The sequence below is a fragment of the Microchirus variegatus genome (genome assembly GCF_963457635.1).
Source record: "Microchirus variegatus genome assembly, chromosome: 11".
Classification (NCBI taxonomy): domain Eukaryota; kingdom Metazoa; phylum Chordata; class Actinopteri; order Pleuronectiformes; family Soleidae; genus Microchirus; species Microchirus variegatus.
The window spans coordinates 4,581,651-4,602,414 of NC_139812.1; the positions used below are offsets into that span (position 1 = coordinate 4,581,651).

At 38.3% G+C, this 20,764-nt stretch overlaps 1 protein-coding gene across 1 annotated transcript in view; it reads right to left on the bottom strand.

Annotated features, from left to right (window-relative positions):
- Positions 1–20,764, bottom strand: part of nrg3a (neuregulin 3a) — a gene marked incomplete at both ends in the record, with an annotated part of 466,447 nt that overhangs the window by 70,564 nt on the left and 375,119 nt on the right. Inside the window, one exon of the mRNA XM_083898003.1 lies at positions 8,223–8,296. Within this exon, the coding sequence (XP_083754129.1) occupies positions 8,223–8,296 (74 nt within the window). The remainder of the gene's footprint in view (positions 1–8,222; positions 8,297–20,764) is intronic.

Consider the following 20,764-nt stretch of genomic DNA (forward strand, 5'->3'; position numbering starts at 1 on the left):
AGGATGAAGCGGTAAATAACGGATGGTTGGATGGATGGATGTTATTGAAAGGTGCCAAAGCAAAACTGTGCACCAGCATGTCAAGACTAAAACACGCTCAAACATGCTCTCGCTGACATGAAAACCCAATGTACAAATATTGAATTCACAACAAATGGGAATTTTTTTTTTTACATAATACCCTGGTGCTAACTATTATCTGCCACTACTGCAGATTGTGAACTTGGAAAGTCAAGTACAGGACATTCTGAAGTTGAAGCTTTCTGAAAACCTGGCGTTAACAGGTTGTGATTATAACGGGGGAAAGTGTTCAAACTGTCTTTTGAATGCAGGGCCCAACAGTTCCAACATGTAATCAAACACAACAGTAAGACCGGCCACCAAAACAGAGGCTTTATAACAACACACAAACATACAGTGTGACATTACTCTATTTTTTTTTTTCCTTGTCCTTGCTTGGTAACAGAAAACACTTTGCACGATGTTTATAGTCCGAGTAGCACCATCCATTCATCCATCCATTGTCTACTGCTTTATCCTCCACATGAGGGTTGTGGGTCTCTGGATCCAATCCCAGCTGACACAGGGTAAAGGCGGGGCACAACCGGAACAGGTTGCCAGTCCATCGCAGGACCAACACACGGAGACAAACATCCATTCGCTCTTACATTCACACCTACAGAGTGTTCAATTAACCTCTGCATGTTTCTGGACTCTGGGAGGAACCTGGAGTAGAGAAAACTCATGCACACACAGGGATAACTTGCACAGATAACAAACTCAAACTCCTGTGTGTTGCCAGTGATGACTGGCAACACACATTTATCCTATTCTAATATGTTCTGTGCTATGTTTTTATATTTTACCCCATAATGATGGTTCCCCTTTTCTCTGTGTTGTATGTGTCTGTAGGACTTCTATGCTATGACATGTTCAAGCAATCTCTTAAATCTGAGGTAGGAAATGTATTTGTTGGTGTTATCCATGAATGATGAACAACCTGTCATTATGCAAATCATGAAATCTGGGGATACGTCTATGAGTTTTGTTTCTGGACTTGTGGAATTCTGACCAATTACAAGAGTGTGACCAGTCACAGAGCATTTCTGAGAGTGCTCAACTATAGCAACTTTGCATACATGTCCGTTCGGTCACTATGGAGGCAACCATAAGTCTGACAATACAAGCAGCAAATCAGTCAATCATGGGCTGGGATGGGAGTGTTTCAGAACTCGCCTCAGAATACTGGTCATGTACAAAGTGCGTGGGTCTGTGTGCTCATCTGGTGGGAGGGGCTCAGGACAGAGTTCTGTTCTGAAAATGTTAGTATTTGATGACCCAAGGACCTAACAGATATTTTTCCAGAAACTCATTACAAAAAAAAACAAAAAAAAAAAACACCATTAGATATGTGATACAGTATGTCAGTGAACATTTTAAGGTGTCATGCTTAAACAACATCTACCAACTTAGGAAAGTAATTTGGAACAACAACTAAAAACAAGGCCTAAAGTAATCAGCATGCCAACAACACACTGTCTGGTTTTAATGCTTAATGAAAAGGCGGGGCAAAATCACGTTTTGTCTTTACTTAAATCAACATTTGCATTTTGTACTGTAATTACTGCCTGATTTACAACACTATAACAGCAGCTTGTGGATGTTTCTACAAATGGTAGTCCAAGGCAGCTGCTTGTGTTCAAGCGCAAATAAATACACAGTGAGACAAAAAGATGGAGTGAACCCTAATGTGCAAAATGGAGTCTTTTCATCTGTTTTCAAAGAGAAAGAGACTTGCTATAAAAGAGAGGCTTCTTTTGTTGTTTTTAATAGGTAGTGGGTAGTGTATGCGAATGCTGCCATTTCCTTCACCCTGGCCACACACCAATTAAATGAAAGTGTGCCTCTGCAGCTAATGCGTCATAAAAATTGAGCTTTATTATTTATTTCATACAAATTCTGTGATCACTCGCATTTAGATTTACATGATGTTTACCCTAATTTAACAGCATCAAAGTCATTGTGATGGTTAAATGGCTTGTTGTGGGACGATTGGTGGCTGTTTCCACTTGGGAGAAACATGGAGTGTTTTATGGCACTACACACACACCCTGTCCAGGTATCAGCTATAACATCAAGACGGCAGTGGTGTTATTTAAAGCATTCAGCGTTGCAGAGCTGAATGCAGAGCCACGTTGTCGTAGGAAAAGTGTTAGTAGAAAATTGACGGGTATTAACGTTGGTGTCATATGGTGGTGTCCTAAAAATACATAACACCGACACTGTAGTGGGAGCTCTGTAGAGAAAAATTTGGAAAAAGTGACCAGAGCTGCAAAGTTCTTCTTTAAGAGTGCTATGGTTCAAGTCTAAGAGTAGGTCACAGTAAATACTTGACACTTTATTTTTCTGGAAAATGAGTTATTTTAAAACTGTATATGTTTCCTGTATTTTCTGTTCCAATTAAATGATTGAGAAATAATTATATCGTATGGTCATTATGGCATTGCTAAAACAACCAATCTAATGGTGGCGTAAGACTTGTGCACAGTACTTAAGGTATGTATTTCATATTGTCTCCTTCTACATGTATGCAACTAAACACCAGTATTTAGTGAGCATCATTGAGACACCACAGGTGCACGAGTAATTGCACAGTTGTGAACGGTCAAAGCACCTGGATGTTGTCCAATCATTCAAGCTGACTCAAAAGGTGGCCGATGTTTAAAGTATGAAGCTTGAAGCAATCGCATTTTCATTGTATATTATCGTTTGAAACTTGATATATTCTTGGGGAAATTGGACTTGCGTGATTACTGCAAAGTTATCCTCAGTCGTACAGACAAACCTGCTGAGCATGAAATCAAATCTCATAAAGATATAGTGAATTAAATTTGCCTTCAGATTTAAATTCTCAAATCTCTCTCTGTGTGTCTATGGGGAGTGATATGATGCATTTGATGTAGATTATTTCGATATAGAGAATATGCTGATCCTCACTTTGCTTAACAGAGTCATAAAACATGTTTCAGCTCCCATGCCTTCAATTCAGAAAAAAAATGAATATGTTTTTTTTTTTTTTTTTTTAAATGATTGTGGAAGTCTATATGCAGATGTAGAAACAGCAAATGGGAAAGACTGTTGCAGAGAACACTGTTCAAAGAGAATACATTTAGTGTTGGGCTCCTGTACTCTGTATTGTCTGCCTCCTCAGAGTGTGTTGTGCCAATCAGCAACCTCACAGTTTGAACAACAGAAGTTGTCATGAGAACAAAAGCAGTTTTGAACTCAGTATCTTCTGAAATGAAAAGCTTTGACACACTGTACTCAACAAGCTTTTGTTACTCTTTGACAGATTCAGGGGGGGAACCTAAACAAACCTTTCATCTCCGAACACGCCACATCAAGCACACTGGATGACAAACTCTGTTGTTGGTGCCTTGTCAGCATTTTGAGACTTAAATGCACATCAGTGAGGAGAGCGAACCCCCTGCCAAGATCGTCTATTCCAGAGGATCTGTTCAATTTTATCAATTTTGAGAACTTTATAATATGGTTTGACTTACGGCATGCGCGTGCAGCCTGTTCTCCATTTGGAGAACGCCAGATTGTCCTTAAAAAATATAAGACACGGGGCAATGTCAATACTATGAGAGGAGAGTGAGAGTGAGCGAATTTAACAAGCATCATTGAACGCATCACAGCCGAGCAGAAATATCAATGTTGTTTTTTTTACTACCCAGACATAAGTGATCAAATTAAGTTCGCTAGGTTGATTTATTTGGCATAAAAACTTGCTCACTACCTGAAGTCACTTTTTACTGGAAAATATAAAGTCAACTAATGTTAGTTAATCATGTGTGCTAAATAAAGGTTCATACAGCATGAGACACACAAGTAACCTGGGAAGGATTTGGAAAGGGATGCTATGAAAAAATAACTTGAGGGTTGAGGAAAGAAGAAACATGTCACCATCTCATATTTACCAACTTTTCACTTACCAACTTTTTGAACAAGATGAATAAAATTGGGGAAAAGAAGAAGAACATAAAAAAAAATCATAGGTTATGACTGTGTTTTGTCAGCAATAAAAAAAAGGTAGCTGAAAGCTGAATTGAACACAGTGAGAATAATGGTCTGGAAAAATGCAATCTATTCTTACGATTAAAGACAGTAATATGGAGATGAGACAGTGTGTAACAGAAAGTTCCAAAGAACAAACTAGTGAATTTGGAATGTAATTGAAGAAAGTGATGGGAGGTAAAGCTGATAAACACAGAACAGAACCGGGGATGTGCACCACATCCCCGTTTCGTTTGGGATGCCAAACATAGAAAATACATTATTTTTCTCTCCCACTGCCTCATCCCTCAGTAATGGTCTTGGAACTCCCAGACAATTTATATGGAAATGCACTGAAAAGAGTCCTGTCGATTAATGGAGTAATAATCAGTGAGCGACTTAGGCCAGAAAACCAATCTGAGGTTATGGTTAAGATTTAGTTATTGGTTTTGTTGTTGTAGTTCAACTCTCTTTACTCCCAGAGTTACTTGGAATATTGTTGAGCCTGTACAAGTCTACAAACAGATGCTAGAGCTTGTTTTTGTAAGACACAGTCACAGCGTGGTGCTGCTCTCTGCATTTCCCAAGCATATCCAGATTTATAAACACCCTCCCCCAAATGTTACTTTGAAATGAGTCTGTGGGAAACAGTTCGAAATTGCACCTACACACATTATACACAGAAAACAATAACACTTCATTTCACAGATCAGTTGATTCAAGGGACGATTCCAGACCTTATTGTGTGGAATGTAAAAACTCTTCCAGAGAATTGTTTTATTATCACCCCAAAATCAATATTTATTATAATTTTTTTACATGTATTTATTTAGTTTTAAATTTACTCTAAAGCAGGGTTAGCCAATTATGATTTAAGGAAGTCATGCACATGTCTGCATCATCATGTTCAAGATACATTATAATTCATTTATACATTACAATTAATGTATATATATTGAAGTAGCATTGTCATTCTATCAATACCTGCACTTGAAGTCAAGGATTCAAATCAAATGAAGAAAGCTGTAATTCAATGCCATTCAAACCAATTTTTTTCCTTCAAACTGCCAAATGTATATTTTTAAGCTTGGTTTCGTATTGGTGTTTCACATTCCCACTTTTGACCCCTGCCACCATTTTGAGCTTCCTAAGAGAAGAATGAACATGAATTCCTTGGTCCAGATTAATAGCCCGGTTTTCAACATCAACCTTTAGCCGTTTGGAACAAGCCAGGGTACATTAACTCACTTTTGCTACTTTTCTCTCTCTCTTATCTTCTTAATCCTTCATATCTCTCTCTCCCTGTCACTGATGCTGCTGCTGTCAATACTGCCAGCTGTTTTCCGTGCCACTATTCAAGGAAGGCCCACCCTACTCTGCTTGTGATTAACTGACTTATCCCAATTCTCAAGTGAGAATTAGGCCATGTTTTCTCGTAGATTTACATACATGTGCAACAAATGTTGCACCCCCCAATGGTACTTTAATAGAATACAGGTTTCAGGCACTTCCACTTAAATTTATGCACTTTATATTATTTGCATTACATTAAAGCATATGTAAATACCCCGTCACAAGGTTGTGATTGTATCGTAATTGTTTGTAATGAGACCTATTTGTAACTTCCTGTTGAACTTGAACTTTATTTTGAAAGGATGTTATATGCATGTAACAGAAGCACATAAACAGGCCTTTACTTATTACAAATAAGCAAAAGATACATATTGATGATCAATGTCAAGTTAATGAAGCTGCCATGATGTTACTGTCAGGGTCTGTATAGCTAGGTAGTTTGTTGGTGTTAGTTTTTTGTTATTTGTTATTCCCCACATCCTGTCAACCTTCCCAGCCTTAATTACCTGTGTCTCATTGTCTGTTACCCTCTCTACGTCTATACTTTTCTTACCCTCTGTGCTAGATCCTCTGTACCCCAGTGAGATTTCCGGCAGTGTCCAGGTCCATTTATCGAGTCTCAGTCCGTGCTTGATAGGTAATTCCTCATTGGGTCATTTTAAACTCATAAACAACTCTCACAATACTCACTATGCTCACAAACTCACTTTGCTTGCGATACAATGTTGAATCTGTCCAAATTATTTGGCTAAAGCACTTATGAAATGAGACAATGGATATCTCTATAATGCATTTTTTTTATATTTATTGTGGGCATGGGTGGATAAGACAGTCTTCACTTGACATGTACAATGTCAAAAACGTTTGTTCAAACATTAAGCCTCAAAGTAAGCAGCAGTACATGCTACATTAAGCAATACATTGTACTGCATCAAATTGAATTTCCAAAATAAAAAATATCTTATATAAATATATGGTTCAGTCTGTAGAATAAGATGTGTAATAATAATTAATCTAAAATTATATTTTGGCTTGAACAAATATTGCGTCTTGAAATTGCAGTATCTGTATTTCGATTTTGATAGATTTTGATTAATTGTTCAGCCCTACACTACAGTATATGCCAAAATATGCAAATAACATTTACACAAAACAAGCTGATGCACTTTTCTATGTTGATAAGAGTATTACAATTAGGAAAAATAATGGTACAAAAAGAAATCAAGGGACTTTGAGAATAGATAAAAATGTGCGATTAATTTCGATTAATCGCGAGTTAACTATGACATAAATGCGATCAATCGTGATTAAATATTTTAATCGTTTGACAGCACTAACAAACACTCAATCTTGAAATGGTGAACAAAAATAGAATGTCATGACATTTGCTCAAATTCTTGATTTGTTTATGGAATGATTTGTTTTGCTCAAACCAAGTAGTCCAGTGTCACCCTATTGACTACAATCTCTATTGAAGTTTGTGAACTTGGATCATTGACCCCCATTTGTCTTCTTCCTGCCATTACATGATGACTTTTGTATTGAAATTGACCCTAATGCTCACAAATTAACGCCACTTTATTGATAAAGTTGTACTGTTATTTTTGGATAGTTACTCTGTTTTGTCACATAACAATAACTACTAGTTTTTCTTCCTGCATTTATATTTTTGTTGAGTGTAGTTTCACAATAGCACCTCAGGTCCAGTTTTTGAACAAGCACATCACTGCCGTTCATGTTTAACATGGTGCTATAACAGAGCTTGCTGTATTGAAAAGTCACAGATAAGCTATTGTATTGCCACAGTGTTAGTTCACCAGTGACAAGGTTGCAGTTTTTGGAATGAGAAGGGAGGAGCAGGGAAATGAATAAGGCTCTGATAGAGAGTGTTCAGGACAGATGTTAGAGCAATTCGTGTTCCTCCCTCAGGTATATGACATTGAGAGGGCTGTGTCTTTGTGAGATAAAGAAATGGGGAATGTGACATTAGTCTGAGTAGGATAAGGTGGTGAATAAGAGGAGGAAATTCATAAGGAACACAAGGACCGACAAAGCATTTCTGTGAAGAAAGAGCCGAGCACAAAAAAGTTCAAATGCACCAAGCTCATAAAATTGAGGTAACAATCTGGAGTGTATTTCATGTTCATGGTTCATTTCATGTTTTCATCTTTATAAAGTAAAGAAATCCAACTCACATTTGGAGTACTTGTTGTTTGAAAGCTTTGTATTAGTCTTTTTTTTCACTGTGTGTATCCGTGAATTTAACAGTCCTGCTTTTTCGATTTGAGACACACAGCTCTGCTGCTTTTCAAATCAGGGATTGACGCTCACATAGGAAGCAGGATAAATGTAATTAACTCTAACTACAATTAAGCAGCTGATGTGAGATCAAAACCCAACAGTAGTCTGGCTTCTGTGGACCTGCATTAAAACCCCACTAATGGAAAATCCACTATTTAGAGTGTGTTTAGCTCCATACAGGGAATTCAGTTTTGGGACATTAATAGAATGGAATGACAATTCCAGCTGGATTTCACACAGACAGAACAGATTGCTATTTATACAGGCAGGTTCAGGGCTCTGTTAACAGTTGCCAAGGTGATATTATTATATATTAGTCTGTCAGCAGAGCTGAGGCGTAGTGAGAGTGCATAGCATAAATGCCAGTTTGTGAACATCTTATTTTCCAATGTTTGTTATTAACACAAACTATAGTACCTTCTCAGAATGCAGAGCTAAAAAATCCTCCCTCTGTTTCTCTGATGTTTATTTTCATGTTTGTACTGTATGAGTAGACTGTTTGCACTTACTGGGGTCGGACAGAATGGAGTCCGTCTTGGGCAGAAACTGGTCACAGCGGATTCCCTGGTAGCCTTCTCGACACCTGGTGAAAAAACAACAACAGCAAAAAACGGGGAAATAAATGATCTGTCAAAGAGTCAGGTAACTGTGCCAGGAAACAAATGCCACTCCAACTGATGTAAATGCAAAAAGCTGCACATAAAAAGTCTGGTGTAATGAGACGAATGTAGGTAAGGCTCAGAGCTTGTAAAAGCAAGCTGAATTGACAAAAAGTGTAAGGTAAGGTGTGCTGACAGGGAGAAATTCATTGAAGATCTGAAAGCCAGCACTTTTCTTGAAGAAGACATTCATCCAAAGGAAAAGATCACATGTGACATTACAGCCATTATGACGCATTATGTTTGTTTGGTCACATGAAATCTGCAAAGACATAGAAGTTCAGACACCAGATTCAGTGACTGATCTGTTATCTACCACTTTATCCTCTACCTGAGGGTCATGGGAGCAGTAGCCAATCTCAGCTGACTGAGGGCAAAAGACGGGGTAACACCTAGGATAGGTTGCTAGTCCATCATGGGACCAACATAGACATAAACAACAGTTCACTGTTAAATGCATACCTGAGGTCAATTTATAGTATCCAATTAACCTCTGCATGTTGTTGACTGTGGGAGGAAACTGCAAAAACCCATGCGCACATGGGAAGAACATGCACATTTCACACAGAAACGATCAGTAACACACCTTTAAAGTAAAAATGTTGCTTGTAGAAGTTCCAATTAAAATGTATAGCAAATTTTAACAGAATTTACTGAATTTATGTGTTTCCATCCACCGATGTTAAGCGAATACAAGGTGGTATGGGTCACCACAGATGGGAAGCTAGATGTCATCATTAAAGGGCACTGGAGGCTGTTAATATCTGAAATTGTTACAATAATAATGTTTTGTTTTCCTCATCCGTCCACACCTGCCTCCTTTTAGCTGCCATTTTCCAGTGTAGTGATATGTATGTGGAGGCTTCAAAACAACATCCTGTAGTTGCTGAATCTGTTTCCATGGCACATATTCACTACATTTCATCAATACACCACCTTTTCTACCTCCTTCATGCATAAACATGGGTGCAACAATTAATTTTCTTTTTCAAGTTTTCTGTTTTTATTCAGGTGTTTTCATGCACACATCAAAAATGCACATACAAAGTTAGCTGGGATTGTCTCCAGCTCCCCCTGCAAAACTCAAGGATTGAAGGATGGTCAAAAACCTGTCTGGGTATTTGTTTGCCTGCAAGCTTCTCCCTCTCTACTTTACAGCCTGGCAGTTCTCTGTATCACAGAGCATGACACTTCAAAATGTCCATGAATTTTGTGAGGATGTATTTATGTATAAACTGAACAGGTATTTTTTTTTTTCTCCACAGTTCAAGACCACATTTCTAAACCAACTAATTATTGGTTTGAAAACATGCTTTCAACCTTCTCAATGGTGATTAGTTAACTCAGGGAACACTCCATGGTGTGTGGACAATTGTCAAACTTTGCAGACATTTTTCAACTGCTGAATTTGGCTGGCACATTAATGAGAGCGCCGACTAAGCAATGATCATTAAGCGCGTAATGAAATCTGAAATCTGCTTCGGCTGGTCTTCACAACTGTCCTAGGAAGAAGACTATGTGCTTTGGGAAGATGTGGTTTTAATTAGCTTCAGCTCAATACATATAACCTTACCAACATATGGAAGTGTAACTGTGTAACAGTGCACAGTGAGCATGAAGGCTGAACTGCTGGTATGCAGCATAAACACTAATTGGATGCCGGGCTTGGTTTGCACATCGATCCTTGCCTCGGGCCATTTTTACCTTACTTGATGCTCTGTTTTTCTCTGTACCTCTTGAGGAAAATGCTCGTATGCATGCAGATAAAACACCACACTTAGCACCATGACCAGTGTTGGTTAGTAATGCCATTACTTTTTTCTGTAACTAATAACGTAACGTGTTGTTTTTTTTAAATTCAGTAACTCCGTGTCCGTTACCAACCCATGAGGTTTTACATGGGTTTTACAACGGCACACAGTTCCCATAACATTTTAGCGATCAATAAAGTTTAATTGAATTGAAAAACAAAGCATTTGTCACCCTGTAGCGTCCCACACGTAAACAAACACGCGTCATGAAGAGGACTGGACAGGTCAGGGCACGGCATGATGGCGAGCGAGAAGGGGAAGATAAGTTTAATTAATTAATTAATTAATTAATTAATTAATTAATTAATTAATTAATTAATTAATTAATATGTTTAATTGTTTATTTGGATCTCTTTTAGCAATATCAGGCTATTATTCCAATGGTAAAATTTTAACAATTTTGGGTGAGAACACATGCACTTATCTGTGGGAGGAGGTTTTATGAAGGAGCGGAAAAGGTGAAGGAAATAGGAAATGGCAGTAATGCAACATTACAAATGTTAGCTGCTTTAAGACAACAACAACAAAACACTCCACTGTGTAATTCAGGGGACAGGCCCATGCTCAAATAACATCTTTACTGTTTGAGGAGCAAGAGAGGCAAATATTTCCAGTGCTTTTTACATAAAACATCAAACTCGACTATGTGTTTGTCCAGCTCTACAGATGCACAAGACACACCACACTTTCCCCTACTGGCTTATCCAAGTCACTTTTGACTTTTTGACACACCTCTGCTGTAGATATTAAACATTATACAGTAGTTACTGTGTGAAATTGGTCTTTTTACAGAAGATATGTTGTATTGTTAAAAAGGGTATTACTGTGTTGCATAGGGGTGCAACTTTTACCGGGGTGATAGTGCACTGAGTCTGGCTAATTATGTCTAATTAAAATGCGGCAACATTAAAACATGACTAAAACTGTTGAGTCGACAGTATGACTCTGAAATAATCCTAAGAAAATATACAATGACCGATATATGCATGTGTTCAAGTTGGAATTAAGTTAGAGTAACATCGCATTGTCAGAGTTCAGATTGTGAGCATTGTTGCAGCTCCGAAAGTTTGTGCTTTGTGGTTTGATTGCTGCAATGTGGGATGCCAAACATATGTTTGTGTGGGAGCACAAGAACAAAACAGTCACCTTCTCTTAGTTAGTTAGACAATAATTGTCTCTCCTGACAGAGACATGGCTTTCTTTGGATGTTCACAAATCTCCATTGTGCTTCCTTGACACATTCAAAAAGCTTTATTGATTGGCATGATACTGGGGGAAAGTTATTCTCAATGACTGGGAGTTGTCAACTCCATTGTGCTCCAGCATGGTTGCATGAGCTTGTCTCTGTCATTCACATGGAGAAACTCCACTCAAGTAACTGCAAATGCATCAATAATTTGGAACAATGTGGAGATGCCTTACTGCAGCTTCTGCCATGCATTTTAATCAGATTCGTAGTGCTTTTTACACTGTATTTTTATTTTCTTTTGGACAGCTACTATGGATTGGTTGCACAACGTTATGGCTATGAATGTATAGTACATAGCATTATTAAAGCTATACTTAGCTTTCTTGCATGTTTACACTTTTCTTTTGTAATCTTGAATTGCTCCTAATAAGCATATGACACTCTTAAACGTAAGATAAACCCATCAGGTTTTGAAACTCGTCATTATTTAATTCTCATATTATTATGATAAAAGTATGACCAATTAAAATATTCGGACCGAATAAAATAATTGGCCGAGCTACCTGTCTGTCTTCTGTCGCGAGCCTCGACTCTGTCTCTGTTGCGTGCTTTAATGTATGTCATTTCAACTGACACTATTGTTGTTTGATGTATTATTTATATAGCCTTCTAGGAATTCTTCTCCTCTGATTATCATCATTACTATTTTGGTTGAACATGTCCTGACAACAGTGTGTGTGTCCAAATTGGGTTGGGTTTGGGGGTTAATTTTGAATGACCCTCCAAACAACTTTAATACAAGAACTAAAAGCAAAAAAGTCACAACTTGGACTGCATTACAACTCACTGTTCTTCTGTGTTCAGCTCTTTAAATCAAATTAACTGAGTCTGACGTTTTCCCCCCATCCTTGTGTCTGTAATATTTATCATCAGTAAATGGACACAAGGCTCTGTGTGGACATCCATGTACCATCCAATTTGGACTTGCAGTTTCTGTATGCATCCACTTAGGAGTTATCAGGGTTTCAGTGGAGGTGAGGGAGTTCATTAAAAGAATGGGTGATTAACACAGTCACATACCTATGAGTTATGTTCATTGGGAGGCAATGTGGAAGTGGGGAGAAGCACGCAGCAACTGCTGCTTCGACTTGCTTTGTGGCTCTGCATCTCCCCAAAAAAAACAGTTTTCAAACATTCTTCATCATGTCTAATACTGTGATGTGATCTTATTGTGTCATACAGACTCAGCTGTTATTACATCTGTGCTGCTCCAAGCAGAAGTCAAGTCAAATCAATTTCACTTCAAGTTTGTGAAGGAGAGAATATGAAGGCTGCTGGAGAGTTGCACACTTTGTTATTAGCACCATAGTCATTAACTGATAGAAAACAGGGTAATATTACATGTGCAGGCCTGTAAGTATGTGGATTTGTCTATGAATACATGCCATCCTTTCATATGAGGACGTATAGGGACACAACACATCCTTTTAGCAATTCCAGTTTTAACAATATATTGCTTATCACATATATTTTTTCAGCCCGAAACAAAAGTTAATATTCACAAAACAGCTTTAACAAGGACTGAAACATCTCAGTGACAAATTACAGTTTTTTTGTTTTTGTTTGTTTGCTTGAGCTTTATTCAGTTTCAAGTGAGCTCTGCTTCATATCTTGTCATCAAAAACACCATCCATTATCCTAACGCTGTAGCTCAAGCTGTATTTATGACTTGTACTCTTTTTCGAGACTGGGTGTTTCTGAAAAGAGACAATCTCAACCTAGAGCAAAAAAAAAAAAACAGGCAAGAAAGAGCTTCGATACAGGTTATTTTTAATACATAATCTTATAGCCTTGCTCTCTTTTTCAGATCACTTACACAACAGTCACACTGTGCTGCTGCTCAGTATCACTGCAGCAGTTGGTGTTGCTCAAGTGTCTTGTCTATAAGGGCACCCTAAGGAATTAAGTGTGTAATATAAAGTGTTTTAATTGTGCATTCACACCAATTACGAAACCAATTTTCTGTGCAATGTGATTACATACTTGCAAAGATATGTAGAGACAAGAATGACATGTCACTCATGTGGGATAGCACAAATGTATGTAAAGATGTGTGTTGAAACTTCAAATATGGCACGATACCACATTTTTTTGTGTACCACATACAGAGACAAACAACCTTTCACTCTCATACCTATGGTCAATTTAGAGTGTCTGATTAGATTAGTGTGTTGTTGTTCTGCATTGAGAGAGAACATGCAAACTCCACAGGCTCTCAGTCAAACTGGTATTCAAACCAGTGACTTTCTTGCTGTGTGGCAAAAATGCTAGCCACTATACTGCTTTATCAAACTCGCTCTTCAATACATTAATATGCAGGTATTTAGAATATATTGATCTCACATGAAAAGTACCAAGAGCAAATTCCCGAAAAATAAAAGAAACAAGGGACAAGATATCAGGCTGACCTAAATCAAGTGAGCTCTGCCCTCATATTGAATGTCCTGACAGACCTTTGTCACATTTTGCAGTGCAGTAATTTACAGAATCCATCCAGTCCAGAGAGACTGGACACCGGCAAATGGAGATATATTTCTCAAACCTCTCTGCAAACCCACTGCTGCAAGACAAAACATCCATCATGTCTGCCGATACCTCCCTCAGATAGTGAAGATGTGGTACAAATAGAATAATGAGGCAAATGTGAGCAACTGTTTCTTTGTCTGTGGCAGGGTGGCCATTTACACCAACTTAATGTGGTGCAGCCACACAGCAGCATGAGGCGTGGGAGTCTATTAAAAGAAAATATGCCAGAGTGCATTGGTCAGACTGTGACAGGTTGGTTCAATGATCTTCACTTTATGGGCCATTTTCTCTGCATGGAGATCATTTTTGAGCAAAATGGCCGATAAGTGTCAAGTAAACTGGGCCACAAATAACAAGGATTGGCCGCGGAGAAGTGCTTCTGCTATAGTTGTAGGCCGAACTCACAATCTGGCCCTTCAATATCACAAGTGTAGATCTCCAGGATAGCCACCAAACTCTACAATGCGTTTATGTATTGCATTCTTAATTGAGTATTTTTGTGTAATGCCTTCTTTTATTGAACTTATCAGACTTTCAACTTACGTTGAACAGTAATTTCTGGAACTGATAGTCTGGACTATGGAGGCAACAAAGCTGCAGTTCAACTGGGTACAGCTCTTTAATCGCACATTTGCAAATACTGATATTTTAAAGTTTTGACTTCATGTCAATGTTTATGATAAAAGGTCTGTATTTTTAGAGCAATTCTTGATTACCACAAAAAGATGCTTTTGAGTTTTTGCCATTGGACCATTCTCACCCACACACTCACACTTTCATACAGCACATTTTTGTTTGTCTTTCATACCCATTCGCATACTGCCTGCATGCTCAAAGCCATCAGGGGTTTAGTGTCAGGGACACATTGCCATGTCTACTCGCAAAGCTGGTAATTTAATCCTAGACCTTCAGGTTTAATGACAACTTGTTGTATCACTGAGACCACACCTAGCTGCTCATTTGAGGCGGCCTGTCCATGATGTTTCCTCAGCAAAGAAACCCAAATACTGTCTCAAGCAACTTTCCAGATGCTTTAGCGTCATGTTTGCTCAGGCGGATGATTTAGCTTGTGTCCTCCATTTTCACAGCAAAACATCATAACATCATCCATCCATCCATCCATTATCTACCACTTTATCCTCCACAGGAGGGTCGCAGGGGTGCTCTGCCAATCTCAGCTGACATAGGGCCATAGGCAGGGTACACACTGGACAGTTTGCCAGTCCATCCCAGGGCCACATATATAGACAAACAACCATTCATCATTCACAACTAATGTCAATTTAGAGTATCCAATTGACCTAATCCCCGAACATCACTGTCTTTTAATTTGCTGTCCTTTACTTTTCTGGATCAAGTGGGTATCCAACATCTAAATAAGGTCAAACTGTGCTCAGAGTAATTACCTCACATGTTCTGATGTTTGTCTGATAAAGTTACAGCACAAGTGTGCAGCAGACAGGGGCAGATGTCACAGATATCCTTCCACTGTGTTATTTGTAATACGGTTCAAACCCAAGATTGCAAAGATTTTACAACTGTTAGTCACTGTGGATACCCTATAAAGCCATATCGTTTGATGAATCTAATCTCATTTGTCTGCTCCGCTTTTTAGCAACATGCTGTTTGCAGGTTTGTCTAATCCCACAGAAAACCAAATACAATTGACAGCTCGGACTTCAATTAATCCTCATTAATCCTGAGATGATTACTTTTCCACATTAATGATTTTACATATGACTCACTTCATCCCTGCTTCATGGGTCAGAACCTTTAAATGACAGTCGATTTTCTCTTTGTTTTGTGTGGTTGTTTTGTTTTTATGAGAGGCAGGCATTGTTCGACCAGGCAGGTCCATCCATCCTATCCTGTCCTATTCTTTGAGGGTCATGGGAGGAGTTGAATTCAACCCGAGTCTATCACAGGGCCAACGTATACAACAGCCATTTAACATTTGCTATCTCTTTTTAAAATAATTCCAATCTGAATGTCACTGAATCAACATGCAAACAGCTCAGGTTGAACCAAGAACCTGGGAGGCAGCAGTGTTGAACACCGTACCACCGGATGCCCTACTCCAATTCAGATGAATGATGTTGTAGATAAATAAAGATGGAGTGATGGCAGTGAACAACAGAACAAAGAGCTGAGCCTGTAATGCAATACAACTTCCTAGCCTGACTGGACCATGAGTGCTGCATTTATTGTTGTAAAATCATCACCTATAGGCCCAACAAGACATGTTCATTAGTGCAGATGGAATTAACAGGAAGTCAGAAGTCAGTCACTTTGACTTGTTACATGTAACAAGTCAATGTTACATGTAACAAGTCAACATTTGCGTTTGAACACATCTTGTTGCACTCGTGCACTTGTTGCACACGAGGAACATAGGTACTGTTTAATATGCTGTTTTTGATGTGTTCCTGCAAATGGCCTCTAATTACAGTAGTGGTTCCTCTTGACTACACACCTTGCATTTTCAAGGGGGAGAAGAATGTTCTTCTCATCAGAAGTTTAAAAAAGTTGGCTCAAGTTGGATATCTGGACATTAAAAGCTGCCTGAGTCTCTCGTCTATTAAAAGTGTAGACATGACCTAGTTGGAATGAGATGTGAGGGGACATTTACACACTTTAAGTCCAAGGCACATAATCCAAATCCAAAAGGTAAGTCATGAGTATTTTTAGTCATTGAGATCAAAGCATTAAAATCTCTTTGTCATCAACAGACAAAATGTCCTGAACTTTTCTCCGTGGATGTTAACTGAATTCCTTGCTTCCTGGTTTTCCTCTTTTGAATAAATCATGCCTCCTATTGAATGTTGCATACATGCCATAGTGTCTGGTCTGAATGCATGCCCTTTCCTCCATCTCACTATGAGTCCTGTGAAACCTCACCTCTGTCTCTCATCCTCTACCCCTTTGCAATGTCACTCAATAATTTACAGCTCCTACTGGTCACTGATTCCAAAATTAGAAACACTTAAACACCACTGTCGCCGATGAATTCATTAATGTAGTTCTCTATTTTAACAAACCATCTTTGTTGACTTCATCTACTCATCCTTGTATGTTTCCTTGTGCAAATAGGCAAAAGGTAAAACTGGGACAGGGCAAAATCTCCATAAAACCCAAAGGAAGGATGTGATTTTCACGTCATTTATTATTATCCGACAGCCAGAAAGAAAGTGAAACTGGATTTGTCCAAGGCAGTCTCTCGTTGGACTGGAGCTTAAGTGAGCTATCATCCAGTTTCTCTCAAGTACCAGGCACACATTCACAGGAGACACAACAAACAACTTGTCTGTGCTCAACAGTAAAATCACAGCGTTGGTCAAATCGTGACTAACAAGAAGAAATAGTGTTGTTGACGTGATTCACATTAACTATGAAGTATACATGTATGGATTATTCAGGGACGCACAGATACAAATGCCTTCAACATAAGAAGACAAAAGTTTAAAATAAATGACTGTATATTTTGAGTATTAACATTAATCAAATGATTTAATCAACACACAGATTTCTTTGGATTAGCAAAAGTTCAGCCTGATTTAAAGTTGGAAGGCATCACAGTGCACGGTGCTCCCTTTCTCCACAACAACTGTCTTAATGTCAGTTTCACGTGACAAAGGACGTAGAAAGACTAGGACTGGTTTGAGGGTGGTTTAATAAAAATAGAGTGAAACAAAGGAAAATGCTAAACACTAAAGGACACACACTCGGGCACAACAGGAAACTAGAACAGATGGAGCACAGGGATCAAATAGAGGAGCATCGATAACCGATCACGGGTGAAACACATAAGGGGAATGCGAGATAATCACAAGAGTGTGAAACAGAACAAAAGCATGAAGTAAATTTAAGAAGACGTCTACAGATATAACAGGAAGTAAGTCAGGACAAGATGCGCTATGTAACAATCTCCAAAATCTGTAATCCATGAAACTTCGGCAAAGAAAGTAACTCTCTTTCACATGGATTTTCTCAAAAAAGGAAGTCCAAACAAAAGAAAATAACAACGGATGTAGCAAATCATGATGATGAAACTGAGACATGTCGACTAGAATTTACTCTCAAGTTTCCAAAATCTGTGGGTCTTTGTTAGCTCTCATATAATACAAGGAAATACACATGAGAGCAATCTCCTTAAGCATTTGCTGCTCAGAAATGGAATAAAAGATCAAACAAGTGTGAACCAGTGGTGATTGCTCCAAGACAGTATAGTTTATTCTGAATCAGCTGTTTATCATGGACGGTGGATCGTCTTACGTGATTTTCATATTCCCGCAGAACCATTTTGTGATGTCATTGCAGACTCTCATACACAGAGATCATTACATTTAAAATGCTTAAAGGTGTGGCTGGAGTTGGTCAGTGGTCTTAATTTATGTTGTTATTTCCACATACTGTAGAAAATTTTAGGGGGCATTTCAAAAGTGGCAGAACGTTTTTTTGCATTATTGGTTTATGCTCATCTAGAAGGCAAAGGGCATAAGTAAGTAGTAAGTAAGAAAGGAAGGAAGGATGGAGCGACTTTTTATAGAATAGATTTCTTGAGTTGCTAGGAAACACTACAGTGCTGACAATAATGTGACTCCTTATGATGTTCATAATTTCGTATCCTCCACCGTTGCCATGTTTGTTGCTGCATGTGACAACAGTGGTGGTTACATTGTCTCAAACAGAGTCCTCTCTTTGCTTGGTTTTGTTTCCGTCTCTCACTCAGCCATAATACTTGCTATACTTGACCGTCATTAGCAGCCTATACCATGTGGTACATATCTAATGACTTTTGAGGGTTTCTTTCATAATAAGCATCATGTTTTGATCCGTATCAGTTGTGGTCATTTCCTAACCCACTGCATCAGTGACACGGCAAGGACGACAAAACTAACAGCAAACCAGAAAAAAACAAAGTAAGCTAGATTTAGACGAGGGCCAGAAGGAGAATTTAAGTCATGTCTCCTTGATTTAACTGCACTGTGCACAGCTCTTCACTCCAGTTCAGCACAAATCACCTAAGTACTTTTTATACAGTAGAAGAGTGTCATGTCACACTCTATAAATACATCCCTCTGTCTAATGCAATGGTCTTGATAGTGGCTGAAAATACCATTAAAGGAGAGATAACACTTAATATCTAAACCCTTATCTCTTTGTCATTCTCATTTCTGTTTCTCCTTCTTTCTCCTCTCCCAGTCTTGATTTGATTAAATGGTTTGTTCATTCTGTCGACAATGAGAGTCTGAGGTACTTGAATTGATAAAATCTGCTATTACCTCTGCCAGTGACAAGAAGAAACCTTATGTATATGCTTAACATCCAAGGAGGTCAGTGAGGTTACATTTCCATGTCTAAATGTTTTTACACCATACAAATAATAGCAATCTTACTATAGAGGGGACTTATAACAACTACAAAGTGTGAAATCCACAAACTATTAATAAAACTCAAATCCAAATAATCAAATTCTGTAAATTATGGGTCATTAAGCTGACACATCAAAAAACAGGAAATGAGAAGCACAAAAGCAGAAACTGAAAGGAGATTAAAAATAATCTTGAGGAGAACAAGATGTTACTGAGAGCATATCAATTGTCACTGGGCACTGATAGAAGGTCATGCCAATGTCTAAGTCTGCTTGCTTTCACGGTTTTCATTTACTTTCACTCTCTTTGGAAATCTTCCTCGCTCTCTATGTCAATATTTCAACCAGAAACATGTCGCGATTACGGCTTAACAAGACAGTCACCCTGGGTATTGATTGTTCTGCTATTTTGAATCTGCCACTAAATGTCAGAATCACATCTATGCAGGAGTATCAAGTGCAGAATAAACACATTTAAAGACAGTTTTTTTTATCTCTGGGCAATTAAAGCCCTGAACTCCACAATCAAAGTTCTGTGGTCAACTATCTGACACTTGCTTCTCTGTGGACACTGACTCCTTTCAAAGGCTTTTAAGGTAAAAAGCCAGTGAACCAATTAATCAAGCTGATTTGTAAGATATTGACATCCGGTTTTCAAACTAAAACATAGAGCACTGTATCGCTTCATGAGTGCACTTTTGAAAGCACATCCACAAGTAATTTAACTCCTCACTGCTATAGGTTATAGAGAATTGGACAGCAACTGTAGGAGAGTTCTCTATAAGTTAAGACAAAGTTGTATTCAGACACCTCTGATTAAAAGGCATTTAATGACCTATGGTCTGAACAGTTTGTATCAGGTAAGCAGCTTGGTTATGTAGCCCATTTATAAGCCTAGACTCTTTTCAACTTACATCTCAAACTCTGTTTAACAAAGTTGTTTCTGGCCGTGGCCCTGTTGCAACAGCGCTGTTGGTTAGATTGCAATAGAACCGTTGTGTGGAGCAGTTGCAACCGATTAAAAAAAAATAATATTCCACCCCTTTTCATTCCACCCACTCTTGTCAAAGCTCTTCATAGTGGAACTGTGCATTTGTTTGCATTTTAATTATTGTTTTGATTACTTGGTACTGTCAATGTTACACATTGTCTTTTATTCATCTGTTTTTCTAATGTCAGCTTTATTCATTCATGGCTATCTGGAGATGAAGATTAGATAAAATGTCAACCCTCATGCTATAGCATACAATTACATTTTCAACACAAACTCTTCTTCTAACACTGAAGTGAGAAAATAATTTTCCAACACAGCCGCAGTGCAGAAAGGCTGGATGACAAACAAAGTGGAAGTTTTTCTACTTCAGCATGACATTTCTTGATTTGCTTGCACGCCTGTCCTGAACTCAACCCTGTTTGACACCTATGGGATAAAGGG